General features: G+C 37.0%; 2 protein-coding genes across 2 annotated transcripts in view; one reads left to right on the plus strand and one right to left on the minus strand.

Annotated features, from left to right (window-relative positions):
* The window catches only part of HACD4 (3-hydroxyacyl-CoA dehydratase 4), a 28,539-nt gene extending 12,214 nt beyond the window's left edge, over positions 1–16,325 (plus strand). The window contains exons 4-7 of the mRNA XM_019750358.2: positions 566–678; positions 4,996–5,102; positions 12,590–12,715; positions 13,574–16,325. Of these exons, the coding sequence (XP_019605917.1) occupies positions 566–678; positions 4,996–5,102; positions 12,590–12,715; positions 13,574–13,656 (429 nt within the window). The 3' untranslated portion in view covers positions 13,657–16,325. The remainder of the gene's footprint in view (positions 1–565; positions 679–4,995; positions 5,103–12,589; positions 12,716–13,573) is intronic.
* Positions 16,326–21,035: 4,710 nt separating this feature from the next.
* FOCAD (focadhesin) overlaps positions 21,036–27,272 on the minus strand; it is a 275,278-nt gene continuing 269,041 nt past the window's right edge. The window contains exons 42-44 of the mRNA XM_019750360.2: positions 26,384–26,635; positions 23,759–23,834; positions 21,036–21,427 (exon numbers count right to left, since the gene is read on the minus strand). Of these exons, the coding sequence (XP_019605919.2) occupies positions 21,354–21,427; positions 23,759–23,834; positions 26,384–26,635 (402 nt within the window). The 3' untranslated portion in view covers positions 21,036–21,353. The remainder of the gene's footprint in view (positions 21,428–23,758; positions 23,835–26,383; positions 26,636–27,272) is intronic.

Below are 27,272 nucleotides of genomic sequence, written 5' to 3' on the forward strand. Positions count from 1 at the left end.
CTTCTATCCAGTCTACCTCACAAACTCCTTTAAGATCCAACTGAAATGTTGCCTGTCTTCATAAATCTCTGTGTACTTTTCTGCAGACAGGTATTTGCCTCACCTGTGCTCCCGTACGTCACATGTTAAGTGGCAGCGTTATTCACAGTGTTAGAGTTACCGCCTCATGTTCTCTATCCTCTGGAGCAAGGGCCATGCTTTCATTATATATGTAATCTTAGCATCTAATACATAGCAGACACTCAACGAAAGCTTGCCTAAGTGAATAAAAACATGTGTGCATGTACTACAAGACGGGAAATATCCTGATTCAGATAAAATATGTTATCTTTTCATTCATTATATATGATTTGGAGGAGACACCAAAAAACCAACACAAAGGAGGAAATGAAATTCACCCAGAACCCTACTCCCTCAGAGGTCATGTTAACAGTTTAGGATACATAGTTCCAGTTAAAGCATACTTTTAAGAGGAATTCTGGTTTTTAACATTGGAAAATTACCTAGATGCTTAACAGATGATCCGAATTCTTGACTTTGCTGTTTTTTTGTTGTTTTTCGTTAGCTCACAGAGAGAATCATCCTCCTCTTTGTGGTGATCACCAGCCAAGAGGAAGTCCAAGAGAAATACGTGGTGTGTGTTTTATTCATCTTTTGGAATCTATTGGATATGGTTAGGTAAGGAGACAAAATAATCTCTTAAAACAAAGCCAGATTGCTTTCTGCACTGCAGTGAAAGCAGTAATAGCTGCTTACATTTGGTTTCTTGGAATGAGAGAAAAACATAACCCCTTTTCAAATGATTTTATCTTGACATGGAAATGTATTTTTAGTGCTTTCCATAAGGGGCATATCAAAGATAATGAAAACCTATCGTAGTATTACAAGAGCAAATCAGTGCAGGTTTGTAGCAGAAGACTTGGCATGCACCAGTTTGGAAAAAACCTCACAGCTGTTTGCTAATGAAAGGCATTCCTTGCAATTGCTCTGGTACATGTTACTGTAATAAGCAAAGCACAACTTTTATTATATCATAGTCAGAACTCACAAAGTTGGTTTCTGTGAATTCAAGAATGTTTAAAATAGAGGGCCCTCATCTCTCTGGGGAAAACTGTACCTCCACATGCATTTTTGTACGCAATTCCAGGGGGTTCAAACGACTGACGTTTTTTCGTGGACTTCTTGGGAATCCATGGGCCGGAGGTTAAAAACCTTTGTTTGCTCTAGATTGTCTTCAGTTTCCTTCTAATTCTAAAACTTTGCAACTAGATGAGCCTAGTCTCATTTCTACCGGCAGTGGTGTCAAACCCCTGTTTTGCTCTGTGGCACACTTTGGGGACGTGTCCTAACTGCCACTTCAGCTTTCACAAATGAGAACTGCCATTCCTGCTCGAAAGATGTAGATGTGGATTGGTAACAAAAGAACCCTAGCATTTTAGCTGAGGTTATGTAAATTCTTTATTGTATTTGTCAATAACTTAGCTGAGTTAAAATACCAGGGGTGTCAAAAAAATGTATAGAAGTGGACACTTTGGTCAACGTTGCTCAAACAGTAATTCACTGGAATCAGAAGTGTCTGGATGCTGATGGCAACCACTTTGAGCACCTCTTGTAATTGCAGAAGTCAAACATGACTTGTATTCATCTTTTGTTATCAGTATATATTTAGTAATACAATTTTAATAGTGTTTTCCTTTCTTAAAATGTGTATACTTTTTGGTACCCTCTGTATTTCTAAATAATGGATTTGAACCCTACAGTGAATTCGAATGAACTATTTTGTTGAATGAAAATGACCATAATTTTTGTATATTTCTTAGTAAGTTATTTCTCCTTTTCAACTGATAGTTTTATAGATTTGGAACAAACTTCATAGATGTTTGTAGCCCATGATTCTTGTTCATGAGACCTGGAGCCTCATTGGGGATGGTGGCTTTCTAATGTATTGTTTTCTGGTATGCCCAACTCTTTCAGAGTCGAGTCAGGTTCAGATAAGCTCAGTAGACCCATTAGAGCATAAAGTAACTTGTGGATTGAGAGCAGTGTCATGTCATAGACACATAGACATGTCATAGGAGATAGAAGTAGATCTCAGAGTAAACTCCACCTTCACTACTTACTTGCTCTATGATCTTGGGCAAATCACATAATCTTTTTTTTTTTTTTAATTAATAGCATTTAGATAATTCACATACCTTAAAATTCACCCTTTTAAAGTATAAAATTTGGTTTTCAATATATTCAAAGAAAGGTGCAACCATTGCCACTTTCTTTGAGGACATTTTCATCACCCTCAAAAGAAACCCCAAACCTGTTAGCAGTCACTTCCTATTCCTTCCTCCTCCCAGCTCTTGGCAACCAATGTATTGTCTCTATGAATGTACCTATTCTGGACATTTCATATAAATGGAGTCATATAATATGTGATCTTTTGTGACTGGCTTCTTTCACTTAGCATAATGTTTTCAAGGTTCATCCATGTTGTAACATCTGTCAGTACTTCATTCCTTTTTATGGCTGAATACTATCCCCTTATATTGCTATATCACATTTATCCATTCATTGATCGACATTTGGGTTGTTTCTACTTTCTGGTCATGAGAAATACTCATGTGCAAGCTTTTGTGTGCACATTTTCATTTCTCTTAATGTAGGAGTGAAATTCCTGAGCATCTAACCTTTCTGAAACTCATATTTTTCTCTGTAAAATGGGGGTACAGTTATCATCCCAACTTACCCCAGAATGACTTTTAAAAGTGAGGACCAGGGAACTTCCTCTTCCTGGTAAAGGCATTTATAAAAAATTCACAGCTAACATGATGGTTCTTGATGAAAGACTGATGTTTTCCTCCTAAGATGAGGAACAAGACAAGCACGTTCACTCCAGCCATTTCTATTCACCATGGTACCGGAACTTCTAGTCATGGCAATGAAGCAAGAAAATTATGTAAGGCATCCTTATTATAAAGGAAGGAGTAAAACTGTCTTTATTGACAGATGACATGATCTTATATATAACAAATCATAAGGAATCCGTTAAATCTTTGAACTAATAAACTAGTTCAGCAAGGTGTTAGAATATAATATCAATATGCAAAAATCAGTTGTATTCTATACACTTGTCATGACCTAAAGTAAAATTAAGAAAATAATTCCATTTACAAATGGAAAATAATTCCATTTACAATGAAAAAATATAGTAGAAATATGTGCAGAACATGTATGCTGAAAACTATAAAATAGTGTTGAAAGAAATTAAAGAGGATCAAAATAAATGAAAGATATACCATGTGTTGAAATATGTACCATGGGTTGAAAACGTAGTATTGTTAAGTCAGCAAAACTCCCCACATTGATTGACAGATTCAGTGCCATCCCTCTCAGAATCCAAGCTGGCATCTTTGCAGGAATTGAGAAGCTGATCCTAAAACTCATATAGAAACTCAAGGAACCCAGAATAGCCAAAACAATATTGAAAAAGAAGAACATAGTTGAAGACTCACACTTCCCAATTTCAAAACTCACTACAAAGCAACCATGATCAAGAGTGTGATACTGGCATGTCATGGAATAGAATTGATAGTCCAGAGATAAACTCTCATTTATGGCCAGTTGATTTTTGACAAGGGTGCCACGACCATTCAGTAGTTTTTTCAACAAGATGCAGGGACAACTGGATATCCACACGCAAAACAATGAAATCTTACCTCATACCATATAAATAATGAACTCAAAATAGATTTAAAAACCTAAATGTATGAGCTAAAACTGTAAAATTCTTAGAAGAAAACATAGGGGTAAATCTTTGTGATCTTGGATTTGACAATGGATTCTTAAATACGACACCAAAAACACAAGCCAACAAAAGAAAAAAGATACATTGGACTTCATCAACAGTGGCTTTTAAACATACCTGCTCTTATAGAAGAGAAAAAAAAGGCAGATAGTGAGATACCATTTTTCACTTTGATAAAGATCAAAAAGTTTGATAACAGGACATGTTTAGTGCGGACTTGCACTGTTGGTATATAGTATATATAACATATATACACATAGATAAGCATATGCAAAAATATCTGTGAAACACATAAGAAATTGGCATTGGTCATAACATTTGAGGGAGTGGCATTAGGGTCCTGGAATGAGAGAGAAAGATTTGCTTTTCATCATTCATATTTTCAAGGTTTGGCATTTTTATCTTGCCATATGTATTCATTATCTATTCCAGTCATTGTCAAAGTATGGCCCCTGGACCAGTGGCATCATCACCACCTGGAAATTGTTTGTTACAAATTCTCAGGCTCCAGTTCCATGTCAGACCCATTAAATTGGACATTTGGGGATAGGGTCTAGTAGTGTGTGCCTTAGGAAGCCCTCGGGATGAGTGTGATGCATGCTTAAGCTTGAGAACCATGGCCCATTCAGAGAACAGAGAAACAAAAAATGACTATCTCATTTATTACACTACAGAGGCAGGTTTTCAACTACTTACTGTAACCCAAACAAGCTCCTCAGGACAGTTCTTCAATTGATCACATATGATGGCAGAACTCCATAACAGAGGGATGCCAAATAGGGATTTAGAAGTCATGTTTTTATTTTTAAAATTCATTCCCTAGATATTTACAAATTTTGTCTGTCTTAAAAATACTAGCTGCTTATTGCATAAAATGGGCTTGGCTTCTGAGTGAAATTGAAGTTGCTAAGCAAGGAAACTTATAATTGGCTGTGGGAGGGATATGAGTTACATTTTTTTCTGTCCACTTCTGTAATTATCCATGATCCACTCCGTGAGGCAAGTCAGACCAACATGACTCCCCTCTCCTCATTTTTAAAACCTCTTCTCCAGCTTAAATTATAGGAAATGAAGGTATGGAATCTGCACACATTCTAGTTTTATCTGTGTATTTAATTACCTAGTAGAGGATTTCATTCTCTTGTTATTTCCCAGACATCAGCAGCAAATGGTGCTTATGAGCTCCTTGTCTCTTTCAGGTACACTTACAGCATGTTATCAGTCATAGGAATATCATACGCCGTCCTGACGTGGCTCAGTCAAACACTATGGATGCCGGTTTACCCTTTGTGTGTTCTCGCTGAAGGTAAGAAAAGAGTGACTTGCTGTATTGCTTACTGACAAAAGCAATCTAGTTATCATGACTCACTAAACTTTTTGATGATTAAATGACTATTTTGGGTACCACTTAGCTGACTCAGTGTATCTTTCTTGGCATTCTTCCCTCGATGCAAAGAAGCCAAACATGAAGAAGCAAAATTAGAGGGGGAAGCAGCTCTGCACAGTTGACAAAATATTGGATGAGAAATGAGGACATCTGAGTCTAGGCCCTGAATTTCATTAAATCACTGCAGGAGTTTTAGATAAATCCTCTAACCTAAGTCTATTTACCTACCCAAAAGAGGTTTAACATTGTGATTCAGTGATTAGTTTTTTCCCATTTAAAAAAATATTTTAAATTATAGTTGACATACAGTATTATATTAGTTTCAGGCATATAACATAGTGATTTAACATTTAAATAATTTAAAAAGTGATTGTCACCTTAAGTCTAGTAACCGTTTGTCACCATACATAGTTCTTACGATGTTATTGACTATATTCCCTATGTTGTGCATTACATCCCTGTGACTTATAACTGGAAGTTTGTATGTCTTAATCCCTTCCCATTTTCCACCCACCCCCTACGCTCGTCACCCTGGCAACTATCAGTTTGTTTTCTGTATCAATGAGTTTAAGTTTTGTTTTGTTTTTTCATATTCCACATATTATTGAAATCATATGGTATTTGTCTTTCTCTGTCCAACTTATTTCACTTAACACAATACTCTCGACATCCATCCACGTTGTCTCAGATGGCAAGATTTCATTTTTTTTTTTTTAAATGGCTGAGTCCTGGTCTCCAATTTTTGAGGTTCATTGACATTCTTGGAAAAGAGAGACGACAAAAGCCACCCCTCCCCACCTCACTTCCACTCTGCACAGATGTCCTTTGGTTATTTCACATGTGTATCCTTTGTTCCCAAATAGGCAGTCAACTCTTTGAGAGCAATAATTTTGGCTCCTAAGTCTTGGGCATTCCTCATAACTTCAGTTTGGTGCCCTCCTCCCCTCTACCCTGTGCTAAGTTCTTCTTGAATGGTGTCTAGAATTCTGTAGGTGGATGTAGGTTTTCTCAGACCATTTTAAACCTTCTTGTCTTGGTTATCATTACAACTTAGCTTCTGGTCCAAGATTGCTATTATAGTTGGATTTTATTCACATTTTAATTCCACTTTTCATCTCAAGAGGTAGATTAAACTATTATCTTTGGTTATATATATTTCCTTTCTTTAACCAAGTGAAATTCTAGGTATCTTAAGACAAACTCTAAATCTGAACAGAATATTTGTGATGACATAATTTTATATAATAGGAAGCAATCTTGAATCGCTGAATTGCAAGCTCAGAAGAGCCATTGAATCATTATTAGTTCATCTAGAACTTGGTGAATGCCTAGATCTCTTTTCCTTATGTTTTTTAATTGTGCAATTATTATTTGATTAAGTTACATTAGATTTATTAAAGTTTCTATTGAAAAGGAATTTTAAAGTGTTTAGCTATTTACTTATCTGAGGAAAGATGAGGCATATGTTATTTGCATCCCTTTAAAGATGGAAAGTGGGAAGCAGTATTTTAAAGGCTTAATAGACTTGACATTTGTAATTGATTTTTACCTGGAAACTAGAGAAAACTCCAGTATTCCTAGTTCAGCACATTATGTATTCAGACTTTACCCATGAAGTTTTCACTCTATTTTGTGCTAGATGCACTGATCAAAATTTATCTGATTATGCATTATTACATCTGTTTTTACATTTATTTTTCAATTATAGTTGACATACAATATTAGTTTCAAGTAGACAACATAGTGATTAGACATTTATGTGCCTTATGCAGTGATCACCACAGTAAGTCTAGGACTCATCTGACACCATATATACTTACTACATTAGTGTCTATATTCCCTATGCTGTACTTCAGATCTCCACGACTATTTTTATAACTGGCAATTCATACTTTATAAGCCCTTTCACCTTTTCACCCATCCTCCCAACCCCCCTCCCATCTGGCAACTATCAGTTTGTTCTCTTGAGTTTGTTTCTGTTTTGTTTGTTCATTTATTTTGTTTTTTAGATTCCACATATAGGTGAAATATAGTATTTGTCTTTTCTGACTTATTTCACTTAGCATAATACCCTCTAGTTCCCATACACGTTGTTGCAAATGGCAAATATCATTCTCTTTTTTATGGCTAAGTAGTACTCCATTGTGTATATGTACCACTTCTTTATCCATTTGTCTATCGATGGACAACTAAATTGCTTCTGTATCTTGGCTATTGTAAATAATGCTGCAATGAACAGGGGTTGCATTTATCTTTTCAAAATAGTGTTTTAGATTTCTTTGGATAAATGCTCAGAAGTGGAGTGTTAGGTCATATGGGAGTTCTATTTTCAATTTTTTGAGGAGTATCTATACTGTTTTCCATAGTGGCTGCACCAATTTGCAATCCCACTAGCAGTGCACAAGGGTTCCCTTTTCTTCACATCCTGCCAACACTTGTCTGTTGGTTTATTGATAATAGACATTCTGACAGGTGTGAGGTGATATCTCATTGTGGTTTTCTTTTTTTTAAAAATTTATTGGGGTGACAATTGTTAGTAAAATTACATAGATTTCAGGTGTACAATTCTGTATTACATCATCTATAAATCCCATTGTGTGTTCACCACCCAGAGTCAGTTCTCCTTCCATCACCACATATTTAATCTCATTGTGGTTTTGATTTGTATTTCCCTTAGGATTAATGATGTTGAACATCATTTCATGTGTCTGTGGGCCATCTGTATGTCCTCTTTGGAGGAATGTTTATTCATGTCCTCTGCCCATTTTTTTAAAATGGAATTATTACTTTTTTTTTTGATGTTGAGCTAAATGAGTTCTTTATGTATTTTGGATATTAACCCCTTATCAGATATATAATTTGAAAATATCTTCTCCCATTCAGTAGATTGACTTTCTGTTTTCTTGATTGTTTCCTTTGCGGTACAGAGGCTTATTAGTTTGATGTAGTCCCATGTGTTTATTTTTGCTTTTGTTGTCTTTGCCCTAGGAGACATATCCAAAAAATATTGTTTAGTGTCAAAGAGTTTATTGCCTATGTTTTCTTCTAGGAGTTTTATGGTTTCAGGCTTTACATTTGTCTTTAATCCACTTTGAGTTTAGTTTTGTATATAGTGTAAGAGAGTGGTCTAGTTTCATTTTATTTTTAAATGTATCCAGTTTTTCCCACACTATTTATTGAAGAGACTATCTTGATCCCATTGTATATTCTTGCCTCCTTTGTTGTATGTTAACTGACCATGTTAAGTGTGGATTTACTTCTGGGCTCGCTATTCTGTTCCATTGATCGATATGTCTATTTTTATCTTGCTGTTTTGATTACTATGGCCTTGTAGTATAGTTTGATATCAGGTAGTGTGATATCTTCAACTTTGTTCTCCCCCCTACCCCCTCAATATTATTTTGGCTATTTAGCATCTTTTGTGTTCCATATAAATTTTAGAACTATTTCTTCTAGTTCTGGGAAAAATGTTATTGGTATTTTGATAAAAGATTGCATGAAATCTGTAGATTGGTTTTGGGTAATAAAAACATTTTAACGATGTTAATTCTTCCAACCCATGAGTACAGTATATCCTTCCATTTGTTTATGTCTTCTTCAATTGGAACAGTGTCTTATAGTTTTCTGGGTACAGTCTTATTTACCTCCTTGGTTAAATTTATTCCTAGGTATTTTATTCTTTTTGATGCAATTGTATATGGGATTATTTTCTTAATTTCTCTTTCTGATAGTTTGTTATTGTTGTATTAGAATGCAACCACTTTGAGTATTAATTTTGTACCCTGCAGCATTACTTCATTCATTTATTAGTTTTAGTAGTTTAATAATTTTAAACTAATTATTAGTTTAATTTGTTTTTTGGTGGAATCTTTAGGGTTCTTTCTATATAGTATCATGTTCTCCGCAAAAAATTGCCAGTTTTACTTCTTCCTTTCCGATTTGGATGCTTCTTTCTTTTTCTTGTCTGATTGTGTGGCTAGGACTTCCAATATTATGTCAAATAAAAGTGGTGAAAGTGGACATCCTTTTCTTGTCCTGTCTTAAAGAAAAAGCTTTCAGTTGGATATAATTTCAATCTTCTTGAATTTCTTGAGGTTTGTTTTGTGGCCTAATATGTAGTCTATCCTGGAAAATGTTCCATGTGCACTTAAGAAAAATGTATATTCTGCAGTATTGGGATGAAATGTTCTGTAACTGTGTATTAAGACAATTTGGTCTAATGTGATATTTAGGGCCATTATTATTAATTTTATGTTTGGATGCTCTATTGAGGTAAATAGTAAAGTCCCCAACTATTATTGTATTACTGTTAATTTCTGCCTTTATGTCCATTATTTGCTTTATACACTTAGGTGCTCCAATGTTGCATGTGTATTTACAATTGTTATTATCTTCTTCTAGGATTGACCCCTTTATTGTTATGTGATATCCTTCTTTGTCTCTTTTTACATTTTTTAAAAAGTCTATTTTGTCTGATATGAGTATGGCTACACAGCTTCCTTTTGGTTTTTATTTGCATGGAATATCTTTTTCCATCCCTTCACTTTCAGTCTCTCTGTGTCTTTCAATCTAAAGTGAGTCTCTTGTAGGCAGCATATAGATGGATCTTGTATTTTTTTTTTATTATCCATTCAGCCACCCCTATGTCTTTTGATTATAGCATTTAGTCCATGTACGTTTAAAGTAACTATTGACAGCTGTGTGCTTTTTGCCATTTTGTTAATTGTTAATTGTTCTTTGGTTGTTTTTTCTCTGTTCCTTCTTCTCTTTCCTTTTTATTGGCTGGTTTTCTTTAGGTTCCTTGCTCTTAATTTTTGTGTGTATATTTTTTTCTTATAGATTTTTGGTTTGTGGTTACCATGAGGTTCATATATATCCATCTATATCAGTCTATTTTAAGCTGGTAAGCATTTAAATTCAAACACTCTTTAAAAGTGCTACATTTTTACTCCCTCCTCCATGCTTTGTTTTTACTGTCATACTATGTATCTTTTTGTTTTGCATATCCCCTATTATAGTTATAATTTTGCTAGTTTTGTCTTTTAACCTTTATATTAACCTTTTAAGTGGTTGATTCACTGTTTTTATTATATATTTACCTTTACCAGTGAGAGTTTTTTCCTTTCCTGTATTTTCTTATGTCTGGTGATGACCTTTTCTATATAAAAAATATCCTTTAACATTTCTTGTAAAGCTTGTATAGTGGTGATGAACTCCTTTAGTTTTTACTTGTCTGGGAAACTCTCTCCTTCAATTATAAATGATAACTTTGCTGGCTATAATATTCTAGGTTGTAGGTTCCTTTCCTTCAGCACTTTAAACATTTCTTGCCATTTCCTTCTGCCCTATAAAGTTGCTGCTCAGAAATTAGCTGATTGCTTTATAGGGTTTCCCTAGTATGTGATTTGTATTCTTCTTGCTATCGTCAATATTATCTCTTTATCCTCAACTTTTGCCATTTTAATTACAGTGTGTCTTGTTATGAGGCTTGTTGGGTTCATCCTGTTTGGAACTCTGTGTGCTTTCTGGACCTGGATGTTGCTTCCTTCTCCAGATTAGGAAAGTTTTCAGCCATTATTTCTTCAAACATACATTCTGCACTCCCCCCCGCCCCCCCTTGCTTTTTGGAATCTCTATAATGTGAATGTTAGAGCACTTGCTGTTGTCTCAGAGGTTACTTATACCATACTCATTTTAAAAAATTTCTTTTTCTTGTTTTTTTCTTCTGATAGATTGATTTTCAGTATTCTGTCTTCCAGGAGGCCACTAATCTATCCTTCTGTGTTAACTAATCTGTCAATTCCTTCTAATGCATTTTTCATTTCAGTTACTCTTCACCTCTGTTTGGTTCTCTATTATGTCTCCTTTTGTTGACGTTCTGAGTTTCTGTATTCTACTCCAAGTTCCACTATTCCACTCTCAAGTTAGTAGAGCATCCTTAGGACTGTTTCTTTGAATTCTTTATCAGGCAAATTACTTCTCTCTGCTTCATTCGAGTTTTTCTCCACAGTTTTTTCTCGTTCCTTCATTTGGGGCATATTCTTCTATCTCCCCATTGTATTTGAGTTTCTGTGTTTTGTTCCTATTGAGTTAGATGAAATAGCTCTCTCTTCCAATCTTGAAAAAGTGGCGTCTGTAGCGTATGTGCCCAATGGTTCTGGCAGGCTGGTTGTAGTTGGGGCAGGTACGTGTGGTGTCTGGTGTGCCACCCAGCCAGGAGTGGCTTCCTGGTGGGGCAGCCTGGTGTACACGCGTGTGTGGTAGGTCCTTGTTATTCTGGCTGTCTAAGGCCACAACGGAGTTGGAGAGGGGAAGTCTGAATGTGCATGCTTTCCTGCCCTTCTGCTCCAGGTGGGGCTGCTCAGTGAGCACGCATGGCAGTGCCCTGCTCGCTCTGCAGCTGTGTGTGCCTACCTCAGTACCCTGCTAGTTCCACACTTTCCAAGGCAGGCCAGCAGTGCCCCCTCTGTCTCGGGACAGGGCAGTGTCGTGTGCAGGCACCACAATGCTTTGCTAGTTCAGCACTCTTTGGGTGGGGGAGCCTCACAGGCACGTGCAGCCCCGTGGGTGCGTGCAGCAGCACCCCACAGGAGCCACTGGATTAATCTCCAGGAGGAGGGGCACTGTGGCATCCTCCTCTTCCTGCTGGAGTGACCTCTGGGGGGGGGGCGTATCTGGGGACCCACTACAGCAGCCCTGCAGGTGGGCCAGAGAACCTGGATAGGGTGCCTACCTGCTCGCTGTCCAGGTTCAGGGGAAATGTAAACAATGGGGCTCACCAGTCCCTCAGCTCCTGGGGAGCTCTCACGGTTCCCCAACCTTCTCTAGGTGGTCACTTTCTCGTTTGTTGTGCAGAAGCTGTGCAATTGGCCCTCAGTTGTCTCTCAGGAGGAGTTGCTCTAAATATAGGCGTACATTCCATGTGTTCTTGGGAGGGGACAAGCTCAGTGTCCTCTTATGCCGTCATCTTGGACCCACTACTGAAACCAGTTACTTTAGTGCAGTACTTTTCAGAATCTCTGCTATACTAATGCATGTTGTGAAACTCCAAGAGGAAAATATATGCAGCATTTTCCAAATTCATTCATCTATCACTCCTGTTTGTGGCAAACAGGATGAATATTTTGAGATACCATAAAGAAACATTGTAAACTGATTCTCTACAGGCATACTAAGTATAAAATGGACAAAAATTCAACAAGTCAACACTGTTGTAATGGCCTTGCCAATTTAGTCATTCAGCAGATTTCTGTATCAAACTGTAGCTTTAGCTAAAAGATTCAGCAATTGTCACAAAAGCATAATCAAATTCAAAATATTCTTCCACTATACAGACATATATAGACATCCCCTTAGCAAGTGAAGGAGAGAAACCTCCATGATTCTTTCTTTTTTTCTTTAAACAGCATTTGCCGTCTATCAGTCACTGCCTTATTTTGAATCATTTGGCACTTACTCCACAAAGCTGCCCTTTGACTTATCCATCTATTTCCCATATGTGCTGAAAATATATCTCATGATGCTCTTTATAGGTAAGTGGCTTTTCTGTTTTGTTTTACATTCTTCCTGTGCTTTTTGGTTTGTGCTGCCGTCTATCTTAACAGAAAAGTCTGTATCCATGGGCAAGACCAAAGAGGACGCCTGATACAATGAAAGCACCTAGAAATTATAACGTGGTTTTCAGGACATCACAAGAGCAAATGAACAAGAGATGAACCATTTTACTAGCAGAAAATGTAACTGCATTATGTATGAAATATAAAAGTTTTGACCATCGGCACAGGTTCATACAAACGAAATCTAGATGTCAAACTAAGAAGGATTGACTATTTCTGGTTTTTCTATTATTGTCTATTTTTTTGTTTGTTTGACCCTATGTACTAGCATTTCCTAGCAGGCAAGTGGGTATAGGTGCTAAAGACTCAAGAAAATGCATGGAACAAAAACTTACAGTTGAAAGTTTTACCAATTTTTTTCCCCAGGAAATTTGGAAAAAGATTTCTATTAAATTTTAGTTTCCACAGCTCTAACCTTCACAAATCCCCAAGCTAATGATTACCTTTAGAAGGTAACAACTATCAGATCTATAACAACCACACATACAAGAGAGGACAAATGTGAAGCACTACGGGAAGTAGAGAGCTACCCTAGAGAAAGGGAAAAAGGAATTCCTTGCAATGAACAAAATAGTAAGATGGAAGGGTTTGTTTTACTTTCCCTTCTGCAGAAAATATGAACACTTCTTTAAGCGTTCCTTCCTTCTTTGATCTCCCTTGCAAGTGTCTCATCCCTGGACTCCAGGCAGCACTCTAACTGTATTTTAAAACTATGGTTCTTTCTAATGACATGGTTGATCAACCTTACTTTTGCCATTTCCTTCTTCACATTAGGTATGTATTTTACCTGCAGTCATCTTTGCTCAGAAAGAAGAGACGTCCTCAGAGTCTTTCCCATTAAAAAGAAGAAAATGTGAAGCACAGCATTCTGATGTGACATAAGAAAAAACAGGCTGTAGATTCTGCTGAAGAAAGCACAATACAGGAAGCATGCTGGTGGAAAAATACCTAGTATGTGACAAAAATGCATGACATGAAATAATTGCATTTCTTCACAAACTCTAGACATATCACAGCAGTCACACATTACATTTTCAAAACACATATCTGAACAACCTATTTCACCAAAGCTTTGGATTTTATACAAGTTAAATTTATATTAGGTGAAGCCTGATTATTTCCCTGTGAGGGTATTGAGAAATCAGAGATTAACTGGAGTAGACTGAGTTAAATTGAGAAACCAAAGTTGTTAACCTAAATTACATTTCTTTCTTTTCACTTCTGAGTTCCTAAATAGCATCAGCCCCACAGGAGGGGAGCCTGTAAAATATGCTTTGCAGTTAGCTAGAATAACATTTTATGGGCAGATGTCACTGTTCCCAGAGTTAATGCCCACCTTAAACATCTGACCCACTTAGAAAATTAAACAAACATTTTCCCAAACCCTGAAAGTATATTCATTAATATTACACACGTTATTTGGGTTTTGATGCCTTAAAAGAAGACGCTGATGAGAACAGAATACCTTTGGTAAATACACAAATAATGTTCCATATTCCTTTTTAAAAACTCAGGCCATATATACCTTACAGGGAGATAAAAGATATGAAAGAATAGTAAATCATTTAAAAGAGGTAAGAAAATTAAGAATTAGTCATATTTCAGATCATTTATTACTGAATTACTATTACTAATTACTATACCATGTCATATATAAGTCATCACTTACCGTTTTGATAACTCCTTGCTTTGAAGATCTAAGATACATGTGAATAATTGATTAATATAATCACTTTGGGACCATGGGTCTATATCATTCACTTTTCTTGAAATAAATATAGAATCTTATTATCCAGCAACTATATAAAAGGTACTAAATTATGCTGTTACATAAAAACAAGGTAGGAAAATGTAATTATAAAAAAAACAGTAATCTTATGCCACCAAATGAAACACTTGAAAAGAAACCACTGAGCATTAATAAAGATAATTGATAAATTCATAAATGAAATGTTGTATTTGTATTTAAAGTAAGTATTAAGATTGTCCTTTTAAAAAGCTACATTTCAGTTTGCTTTGAAAGTTGTCTTCTAAGTTTAAAAAATTACTGAAAGCTTCAGTGTGCAAAGAGAACAGAATCTGTTTACAAACTGTAGGTGACTTAGTTTAGCTTCCTCTCAAGAAAGATGGCTGCATATATTGCTGAAATATACATCTAGAATCACTAAAATGAAAAAGAACTAGAGAAACTATATTGGGTCATTATAAGAAATTAAAATTGCATTGCTAAATAATACTTCAATTTTTTAAAGCAAATTACCTGGAGTACCTTCAGTAGCTACTTCTTAGAAGACCAAAAAGAAACACAGGAAAATTTATAACTGGTAATTTAGAACCAGAGATGAGCATTGACAATAATTTGAGATATCTGCAACAATTGTAACATAAAAAGATCTGTGGTTTCCTATTGTGACAGAGTCACAATTGTCAGTATTACTGTGCTTGATTGCCTATATTCACAATGGAAAGCAACACTAGATTTATTAGAGATTAGTGAAAATAAGGATATAATTTCTTCTCCCACTCAAGTTCACATTCCCAGGTTAAGAAACTCAAAGAGTAAGCATCTAGTTGTTCATTGGCTGTTACCCATATTGCAAAGTTGATTTCTTTGGCTGTTTTAACTTGTAGGTCTATCAAATCTCCATTTTATTTTGTTCAGTGAGGTCAAAAGCTTAGTTTCTCAAATCTAATTAATATAGATGAAATAGGAAATGTTAGATATTTTAAAAGCATAAGACATAACTTTTTAAATGATCTTTCTTGAAGTCCCAAGTAAGTGAAGTGAAGGAATAGTAAGTAACCACAGCAGCAGTGCCTCTGGTGGTGAGAAAAAACAAACAAAAAACCCTGCACCAGATCAAAACTTCTTTGGAGAATTTACTTCATTACTCAGCACAAGTTTACCTAAAATAGACAAGTAAAACATCCACATGTGCACACACACACGTAATATAAGAGTCCCTGAGCTTTTTCTTGATCAAACTAGTTAAATGAAGAGCAATAATTAACATTTCTTCCAAATATATTCGTTCAGTATAGATGTTTTATTTTACTCTAGTGTGCTTTTCAAGAAACACTCTTATCCCTGTCTTAGCTCTTGATTCCATAAATAGGTTAACAAGCTGATCTGTAGTCAGCTGCATACACACGCTTATGTTCACTCAAGAAGCACTTGTTTTGAGCCTACAGTGTGCGGGGCACAGGTCAACATCATATAACCTCTACCAGGCTTCCTGCAAACAAGTTTGTTACTAAAGGATGTACCACATCTTACTGAACTCCCTAAGAGAGTTAACTTTTTTTTTTTCCACTAGACCTTACTCTGCCTATTTTGAACAAATTGTCACATTTAAGAATCTGTTTCTTTCAAAAGTTGAAGTAGCTATAACATCAATATCTAAATGTTTATCTGGAGGAAGAATCTTATATTTATTTAAATTTATGAACAAGGAAAACGCAGTTTATTTGACTGTGCTGAAGAATTAAAGTGATTTAAAATAAAAAAAGTCTGTCCTTTCCCCAACATCTTTCTCTCCTTTGTTTATTTTTGCTTTGAAACATTATTTTGTTTTCCTGTGCTCAGATAATTTTTACTTTCTTCTTTTGGGTCTAAGTGCTAATTTTGATACGGCACATTTCTCTGGGGCAGTTTCTCAAAGTAATTTCAGGGAGCTGCGGTCAAAGAATTAACCAGAGTGCCTGTTTAGGATGCGGATTCCCAGGCTTCACTAAAGACCTGTTAAAAGCTTTGGTAATGGGCTCAGGAACCTGCATTTTGCTAGGCTCCTCAAATGAGCCTCTGCACACTGAAGTTGGAGAACCACTGCTTTTGAGTCTGAAGTATTTCAGCTTTGGACAGAAAATTGCTAATGAGAAGTATTTAAATAAAGACCACCATACGATGTAGTTCTCTGTTTTTAGAAAAGTGGCATTTACTTTTTCTTATGCTTCTCTAGTTTTTAAACATACTAAATAGGAATTATTAACTATAATTAGTCTACCTTTGCTAAGGGTCGCTGGCATTTAAAATCCTATCTTAACAAAGGTTACAGTCAATTTCATATGAAAATCAATTAGTAAAAATATGCTTTAATTCATTAGATACGTGTATACGAGTATGTCCACTCTGTACTTACTTTGTGGTATTCAGCTGAACCATGGGGTCCTGTAAAAAAGGATGTGGCCTGGAGGTAAAACCACTGGTTTGATTGGAAATCCAGCTCCAATATTACTTACTGAGTGACTCTCCAAGTTCCAGTTTCCTTTACTGCCCAAGGTTGTTGTGAAGAACAAATGGAGTAAGGAAAATTAAACCTTTGTAAATTATAAAGGGCTATACAGAAGTAGGAAAGTGATAGCATGGATGTTTCCTGGATGCTTTTCTTTATTACACGACGGTTTACTGATTCACATTTTCTGAATGGAAGCTCCACAAGGACAGGAATGTTGTATCTTACTCACTTGTACCCCAGAACCTTGTATGGTGGCACGTAGTACACACTCATTGTTTGTGCAACTCTTCTTACTTTATAGATTACTACTTGTACATCCAGAAAAAACATATTTTAATAAATCTATCCGATTAATTAGGTGATGTTTCAGTTATAGTTGATTAGTCTCAGAGTACCTCATGTTCAAAAGACAGTTTTTTTTTTTTTACTTATATAAACACCTTTTCTTAATGTGCTAATTGCTTCTAGAATGTTTTCATTATTAAGGAGAACAATTTCTTAATTAAGAAATTTCCATTATCTTCTCTCGGCTCTATTTATATAGTGTCAAGACTGTATTCAAGCATTATAGCTACTATTTATTTTCAGTGAAACATACTAAAGTGGTAGCACTTCTATTACATTTTAGAATTTATAAAGCATATTTTGTATTCTTTCTTTCAACCCTCAAACTACTGTGTGAGGTAAGTAATCCCTTTTACCTAAGAAATAAAACCAAAATCAGGAAGTCATCACTGTCATTTTAATTCAGTTTTATATCCAATAATTTAGCTGGATATTATTCCACACGTTCTCTATGTTTGACAAGAATTGATCTTTCTAAATTTCAATTAAAATTTTTTTTTACTGTTTATGAAGATTAACAGATAACATATACACTCACTAATTCATAAAGACTATATATGCGTATATCAGACATTAAAAAAAAGAATTTAGAATTTCCAGAATCAGAACAAAGTATTTTCCTTCCAGAAAATATAAAAGCATTACCTTATCCAAGACCAGAGCATTGATAATGCTGGGAGATGTTTTTCCACAAGATTGATGAAGGCTGTGAACTGTTCCAGCCGCATTCTGTCCCCTGGTTCCATTTGCATGGCCTGCCTGCAGCTAAGAGTAGGCTGGTTGGGGTCAGAGCTACAAACTGACCAGAGACCTAGCCTACAACTCAGGCTTTAAGGAAGGCCCCATCCTCTTAACCAAATAATGTTTACCAAAAGTCTCAAACTCCTGCTGTCAAAGCGACTACGTTATTTCAAGACACTAGCTGTGTCCTTAACAAAGCCTTACTCCTTATATAATTATAACATCAATATCTTTGGTTAAAATCACTTGGAGAAGTAACTGGCAATTAACTTAAAAAAAAAAAAAAGGTTATTAACAGCCTATTAGTTACCATGGAGCCATTACATTACAAATAAAATACAAAGAAGATTTTAGGCACTTAAATGGATCCCAACATCTGTTCCCAATGTACATTTTTCAAATCAAGAATGAGAGTGTTTGGATACTTCTGAGACTCATAACATTGCTTTAACCCCACACATTAATTTGTTAGTATATCCCAGCATGCTATTAATATTTGTCTTGGCAACTTACGATTTCAAAAACTAACAGAAGATGACTTGTAAGGAAACTTCCTTTTGTATATAGTTTAGAACATCTGGTCTAAAAAAAAGCAGAGACTTCTGGTTTCTAGAGAACAAAGTAAATATCCTACGGGAATTAGTTAATTCTTACCTGAGGTCATACAGGTAACAAAAAGAAAGGGTGTTATTATTTCATTGACCTATATCTTAGAATGTTGAGATGTAGAACTTTTAGATTGTCAAATTTAGAATCTTACATTTTAGACCCTTTAGAGGCTCCCATGAATAGGAAAATCCTATGAATTTTATGCAGGAGTAGGGACGTAGTTTGAATGGGAAGCAACTGAATCCAAAAAGGCAGTCTGGGTTGATTTTTTTCATCCTTTCCTTGAGAATTAGTAAGCTCTCTGCCTGCTGATTCGGTGCAGGTGGGGGAGTGGGGGTGTGGGGGGTGTGTGTATGCGCGTGTGGAAATTCAGGGGTTCTTCAGTGCCCACTTCCTTTTCACACTGTCCCTTCTTGCCGTCCATGTTTGCAAGCTGGCCCAGGAACCTAAAGTCCTTCAACCCACGGACCTGTTCCTTTAACTGTAGCTCCTAAGCGTCCCAATTCCAGAAGTTTATTAACATGAGGCAGGTTTATTTCTTTGATCTGATTACAGCAATCTATCTTAAGCATATTAAGCTGTAGGTTTAATAAAGCATCTTAAATCATAAGCATATTAAAACCAAGGTTTAATCCTTGATGGGAGTTTTTATCTTAAAGTGGGTGTTGATGAGCCTGATGTACCGTGTTTCCCTGAAAATAAGACCGGGTCTTACATTAATTTTTGTTTCCAAAGACGTAAAGGACTTATGTTCAGGGGATGTCATCCTGAAAAATCATGCTAGGGCTTATTTTCCAGTTAGGTCTTATTTTCAGGGAAACATGGTAGAAAGAACACTTGGTTTGGGGTTCTAGGAGGTTGGTTCTAGGCATAGCTCTGCCACTTATTAGATGTGTTTTCTCCATTTGAAAATGGAGATAAATTAGATGAATTTCAACCTCTAATTGGAAGATGTATAAGAAAGTGTATGTGGGTGGGAAAAATGTAAACTTTCTACTTCCTTCAAATTCATTTCCCTCTAGCCCAACCTTAAGGAAGAATATATATGAAATACTGGCAATGCAGGTAAATATTACCTGAGAGTTTGCCTTCCCTTTCTTCCCTTCCCTTTTTGTTCTGTAGGCTTCTCAGCACCCTGTGGAGTTCAGCAAAAGAAGGAACTGTGACTTGGGAATAGAGTTTGAGTTACACAATGAAACACAACTATTTGAAACCTGGAAACATAAATCCAGATATTTGGCAAGTAAAACTAGTAGAGCTATTTTTGAATCTATGTGGTAGGGAGGAACACTTGGTGACAACATGAACGTAATGTCACATGGGAATACTGAAAGTTGCATGGTGCTCGTCAGTACCAGGCACTGTGCTATAGTGTGACAGACACAAAAGTACATTATTCCAATGGCACAAATGTTCTCCCCAGTGATCCCAGCTATGTATTGACTAAAGACTATACTGATTAATGACTGCATGATGGAAAGACAATTAGCAAACATCAAAATTAAAATGCTGGCTGATTCTCAAGCCCTTGAGTAAAACGCAACACTTGAGGATTCTGTCACATACCTTCATTTACTTGTCATTAGGCCACTAGTTATTCTGATTAAGATAGAGATGTGTGCTTACAAAAAAGATTAATCTTTCAAGGAGGTATTTGTCATTTTTTTGCTTGCTCAGCAGCCCATAATGTCTCCTCTGGGGGAACCCAGTTCAGATGACATATGACCCAGGCCTGGTCGATGACAGTACCTTGCTTCCCAGGAACTCACATGTGACTCAAGCTGAATCAGCATCCTCCCCATGTTGCTTCTGCCATACCTGGGAGCAAAGAAACTTTGCCTTCCTTTGAACTTGCTGGCTGCCATCTTGCCAACTATGTGGCGTGATCCTGAGAGAAACAAAGCCTGATGGCACTGTTTGACTCACTGGATGCAACTGTGTCTGATCAGACAGATCTACTCTTTAACTTCTTGGTTTTTGAACTAATATGTACTCCTTTTTAGCTAAAGTTACTTTGAATTGGATAGATTCCATTTGCATTCAAGAGATCCAAGCGTAAGAAAATTATAGCCACCACTAATGAATCTGATTTAACTAATGTTTAACATCATGCTCATTATTTAAAAGTGTATAGCAGTTTCAAGAGGCTGTTTCATCAATAAGAAAACATGTCTAACTCATTGAGTCAATAAATATCCTCTAGAGAATTCATGGGAAATAGATCATGATGCCACGGTCACCACTATAGTTTGGTTTTGCTAACAAAACCTTCCCTGTGCCTTAAAACAAAAGTCACATGCCCAAAATTCATGAGATTATTTTACTAGAATTTAGCGGGGAGGAGATGATATAGTCAGTTTTTACAAAGAAAATATTCAGATCAAACTGTAGCCAAATAAAAGAAAGTTCAAGTTCTTGTTTCCGTCTCCACTGGCCTCGGTACCGAAGCAATGCCCCATCTCCTGGCATTCACAGTTGAGGCTGTCACTTATGTGGCCACCATTTCATGACCCTTAACCCTCTGTGTCACGTCTCAGTGATCCCACACACAAATTCTAAAAAATTTCTTCCATTTGTATGGTTTTCCTCTTCCAGCTGAGAATGTGGCTGGCTATGGCAAAACTTCACCAACCGTACGCTCTGGTCCATATGGCTTTCTTCTTAAACTCTGGGAGAACTCTCAAGGACAGCAGGGTGGCTAAGGGGACAAAACATAAAGTGTACTATTGCATTTGGTGGAGATGCATTGGAAAAGGTCACTTAGATAAAAAAGGTGTCAGAACAGAACTTGGCTTTTTCTCACTTCACTAATCTTCAAGAGACTAAAAATTCCCATCAAGCCTTCAGCAGAATTATAATGGAAAAAAAACAAAAAACATTAATAAAGGCTGGGGAAAGGGTTTTATAAACATATTTTTAAAAATGTTATCCTGCAACCAGTTAATGAGAAATACTGCAGAATTAAAACAAAAACTGACATCAGGGATACCAGTGATTTTTTTTTCTTAATCTGGGTGTTGATTACATAGATGTGTTCCCTTTGTAAAAATCTACTTATGACTTGTGCACTTTCCTACATGAAAACAATTTTTCCATTACATAAATGTTTAATTAAAAGGTAAAAAACAAACAAACCAAAAATCCCAAAAAACTGATCCTGTAATGAACTGATCCATTCATGGGCTCAATGGGGCAAGCATAAATAACTACTAAACTGTATTTGAACATGTATGCACAAGTCCACAGCTTTTCTTATCTGCCATGGGTCCCTCAGAGATCAATTTAAAATAAGGAAGTTCTGTGTAATGCTGCTAGGTAACATATCTAATTTTAGAATACTAATATACATATATTGAGACGTTATTTAAAATATAGTGCAAAGGAATGTCGGTAAGCCAAAGTTACACTGTTATTGTTTGTGACTAATAAGCCCTTCAATATATAACCAAGTGAACATGTACCTCCTTGACCCAAAAAACTATTTTCCTCATCAGTATCAATTGTTTGTTATCGTCATGACCTAAGGCACTTGCAGCATATATTTGGAGCAACCAATGGTATTATGGACGCATGGCCATTAAAAATGAGTCCAGACTCCCTGACACATACAAGTGGGGGAAATCCTAGCAGCAAGTGTCTAGGGATGGATCAGTGGAAACATGTCAGACCCCGGCCCTTATTCTCAGTGAAGTATTGTGGTTGAGCAGAATCACCTTCGTACACATGCCCTCTACCCTCTTTGGGGATAGGGAGAAGGGTCAGAACTAATACATTGAAGAATTATTGCTTATTTGGCAAATAATAAGTTATATCATACTTAAAGTAAAATATGGTCATAGTATGACTCCAGGCTGGAGATAGGCCTGATAGATTATCACAAGAGCAGGCCAAAGGGCAAGTTTCCAAGGTGAGACTTTTCAGGGCAGAATCTTACAGCACATTCACGGAAGCCACTGATAGGATCCAGAATCCACCCCCACCCCCAAGTCCCACGACACAGATGACAGTACTAGTGGTCTTGGGCCACAGAGTCAACGCCTAAAAGACTTTTCAGATTTGAGTAAAAAGATCTACTACATAATTTTCACAGAAAGATCTTCTATGTTTGTGGATCCTACAGTCATAGTTTAACAAATTGAGAGTACTATTAAAAAACACACCAAAAATCGAAACACCTGAAGGCATGGGAAATACCCAACTCCACTGGCAAAATACTACGTAGCCATTAAAAATATTATTATGAAGCCAGTGTTAGAACAGCTTTAAATGCTTTAAAAATAATTTTAAAATAAAAAAAGGCAGTACTCAAAGTATCTATGTGTACTTTTTCAATTATTTATGATTATAAATATATTAAAACAACACTCATACACAGAGGGGACAAAAATTTCTTAGGAAAAATATCCAAGCTGTCATTGGCCAGTAGGACTCTGGAGTCCTCTTTTGTCTTTTTCTTTAATGAATTTTCTAAATTTTAATTAAAGTCACCATATGATTTCTCTGATATGTGGTATATAAACCAAAAACAACAAAAGAACAAGACAAACAAATGAGAAACAAAAACTCATAGACACAGACAATAGTTTAATGATTACCAGAGGGTAAAGGGGAAGGGGGTGGGAGATGAGGGTAAGGGGGATAAAATATATGGTGATGGAAGAACTGACTCTGGGTGGTGAACACACAATGGGATTTATAGATGATGTAATACAGAATTGTGTACCTGAAATCTACGTAACTTTACTAACAATTGTCACCCCAATAAACTTTAATTTAAAAAAATTAAAGTCATATTTTACAATTATAATAAAACATTTTCAAACCATTTAAATAATTAAAGGCCCTGGAATTCTTTTTGAATCCACTTTCTAATTCCAAATGCCACATTGGTGACAGCTCCAGATTCCTGCTCTAAACTGAACCTAGATGAGCCCTTTCAGGAACCAGCATATGCTAGACTGCTGTTCTGCAGCACCGACGATATTGGAAGGTTTTCGCTCATCTTGGGCATAAATCTGAGAAATATTACCTTTTAAAAGATCCCTGGACTTTGCAGAGAGGGCTCCTTTAGGGCTTTCCATGAGATTGAACAGCCAGTCAATGAACTAGGATGAAAATGAAGAACAGTATCAGTGAAGACAGCCCCACTCTCAGCACAAGGTCAGACCCTTGGGGCCACATACGTGCGTATCAGTGTAACAATTGTTAGGTAATACCTGCCTGGGCTAGGGCAGTGAAGATGAGAACAGACTGGGCACAAGGGATGTTAAAGCCAGACACAGCTCGCATTTAGTCAAGGGACCCAGCAAACTCAAACCTCCTTCCCTTGCTGAAGACCCTGAGTCCTGCTACAGGTTTTAAGAGTGAGGTAGACATGGGCCCTGAGGGCCTCCTGTGTGCCATGAACATTCTCTCTCGTTACTCTGAGAGGCCCGCGCACAGCAAGAACCTTGCTCACTTCCACTCCCAATGAATAGCAGAGTCAAAATTGGAACCCAAGTACACCTGCCTTCAAAGCCTCACACTCTTTCTTTGCATCATGCTGCCTGCCACCTGGGTCTGTGTGCATCCAGGCCTAGGCTCCTAGGCCGGGCAGTAAATAGAGAAATGCATCAGATGTAAGCCCTTGTTTTTAAAATACGTTTCTGTAGATAAGAACAGTTTATGCCCAAACGAATATTAAACAGGTCGGTGAAATGCAAGAGACAAAGCACAGAATAATTTACTAGGTAGAGCCAAGTGAGTTAACTGCAAATACATTTTGGAAATGAGGTAGAAATTCCTGGTACTCAGGGGTTTGACTGATCTTATAGGGTGTGGCCAAAATTGTGGGGAGCCATGGTTTCTTGCAACCCTGAACCTTGCAGACTGGCTTGGTTTCTGCCCCCATAACATTGCCTCTGCCTTATCTGAGAGGCGCCTAACGGCTGCTGAGGAATGTGGTGAAAACGGCCAGTTCCCGGACACAGAAGACTAAGGGCTTTCTGGACAATTGGTAGGTTCTGTCTCCTTGAGATATTTACTTTTGTGAGTTTCAGTGACCTTGTATCTTCTATGTCAAAGTAACGTTGAGGCTGGAAAGATTTACTTTCGCTGAGATAATGCATATCTTCTTCGTTTAACTGCACGTACTCAAACTGTATATATTGGTTAGAGATAATAAACTCAGGGCTTCAGCATGACTGAAGACCGGCCGCATTAGAATTTGTGTGTGTCTTTTATTTCATTCCCACTCCCCCATTCAGGTACTGATCGACTCGTGGCGGCTGGCCCGTCACACAAAATTGTTTTGGAATCAGAGAGAGTAATTTCATTGATGCCTGAACGTTGCCGGTCTTGACTAATTCTAACTTTGGACAGAGAAGCTGAGTTGAAAAAAGTGTAAAATAGAGAGAAAAAGAAAATATTCCTAATTCCCTGCTTTAATTAAAATATTTTTTCCTTCATTTATTTCCTTTTTTGCAATTTTGCTTACAAATATCCTATTGGTAAAGTAAATAAATCAAACACTACAAATACATAATAGATGCAGGATATCTACTCGTACATGATAGTCCAAAGTGAGTGATCATGGTGTCCCAGGCCAGGAATAACATGAGGGAATATGACATTGACATTTACTTTGATTAAAAATGAAACAGAAAACAAAATTTGGGGCAGCACTACTAATGCTGATCAGGTTTACGGAAACAAAGGCATTTTAACGAGATGCTCAGTGGAGTTGTGCAAAGCTATACTGTGGGTCTACGGGTCAGAAATGTTTTTGAAGGTTAGTGTTCACGTTTGAAGAATAAGCCACATAAAGTTAGCTTTAAGCTTTCAACCTCATAAAAATCCAATTTTGATGAAATGGGATTCAGAAAAAGAGTCTTTCAAACAACTATATTAAAATAAAGGTAGGTCAGAGCCATGTAATGAGAATTACAGGAAACACAGTTATTTTCATATGCTCTGCGTGACAGCTAGTAGCCTGGGGAATGTTAGTATCAAAAAACCAAAAGACGCTTTCTACAGTTTGGATTTTCCTGAGGGCAAAGGTGACGACATTAGACCTTTGCAAACCTCCCCACAGTATTTAGTACAGGCCGAGAACATGACAGGTACCTAGAACATGGTTGTAGGATGGAATGAGCTGTGGGGAACCTAACGATGCTAGAAGATGGATGCTCCAGCCTCACACTTTTCCCTCAGGAGACTTCCTTGCCCCATCCCCAGGGACTGTTGATCACCTCCCTCCCTTACTCATCGCCACTGTAACCTCCTTTATCATACCACCTTGCAATCTTGAACTTGCTTCCCTGTCTGTCCTCACTGTGAGATTCTAAGCTCTCAGAGACTTTCTCTTCATTTCATCTCCAGGATCAAGAACACATGTGCCTTCAATAAATGAACGCAAGGATAAGTTTTCTTCCCATCTCACTCCCAACTGTAAACAAGCTACTACTGTTGTCACTGTTGTTTCAGTCAGCAGTTAACCTGAGCCCGGGCTAGCCTCCATCTCTGAGGCTCAGCGTCTGGCTGAGAGTCGGGGCTGAGTCTGAAAGCCTGCGGTGTGATTCAAGTTTCACTTAATTCCCACGTCAATTCTACAGCAGCAATTGCTGAGGAGAAAATGGCCGCCTGCCCTGATAAAGCAGGTGGCTGACAACGGTACCTTCTGGGTCTGTTCCTTCCATGGCTCTTTCTGCAGCAGAAGAAGCATGCTACTAGGAAGGACAGTGACAGTCTCCTGCAGAGTGACCCTGTGCATTGGACTTCTGCCAAGGAAGCCTGAGGCTGGCCCAGCCGGGCCATTTTCCTGATGCCATGGCAACCAACTGGCACTGAGGCCAAGGAGGAGAGGGGCAGCATGGTCTGCCCATGCCACGACTGCATTTGCAAATATCAGCAACAGGAAGTCCAAAGCCTACAATGAAAATAGAAACAAGGCAAGGTCACATGTTTTAACAATTCAAAGTATTACATGTTCACATACACAGCCCCCATCATGATGCAATGTCATCTTCCCCTTCACCCAACCCCTCCTCCTGCCCCACCACTACCCCAGAAGAGGAACTGCGCTGAAGAACAAACTCCGCTTCCATACTTAATAAAGAGAAATTTTAGGGCTTTGTTAGGGTTTTGGGGATCCTCTCTGGTGAAGACAGAAGGCCCGACACTTTCATTATTATTGCTGTAACATTTGAGGAGAAATATAATTTATTTAATTTCTAATCATACTGAGATCCAAATAATCCTGTTTTGGTGTTTTCAAAGAGTTAAAAAATTAAGAGTGATACAGAGAGGGATATTTAGATTTATTGTTATGTGGCTAAAATTGATTTTAAAAATACTTACAGTCTGATTCTATTTTTAAACAACAAATGACTCTCCTCATGCATTTTAACAATTTGTCTGGAACCCATTTAGATTCCAGACTAATCTAGCTAATTGTAGAAATGGTGGTAACAGGGGCGACCTCTGAGTTGTTGGATTACTATAATTTAAATTACGCTTCTTTCTGCTTATCTGTATTTTCTAGGTCTTAAAAGATTTTTGTAAGA

The sequence above is a fragment of the Rhinolophus sinicus genome, linkage group LG04 (assembly GCF_036562045.2).
Source record: "Rhinolophus sinicus isolate RSC01 linkage group LG04, ASM3656204v1, whole genome shotgun sequence".
Taxonomy (NCBI): Eukaryota; Metazoa; Chordata; class Mammalia; order Chiroptera; family Rhinolophidae; genus Rhinolophus; species Rhinolophus sinicus.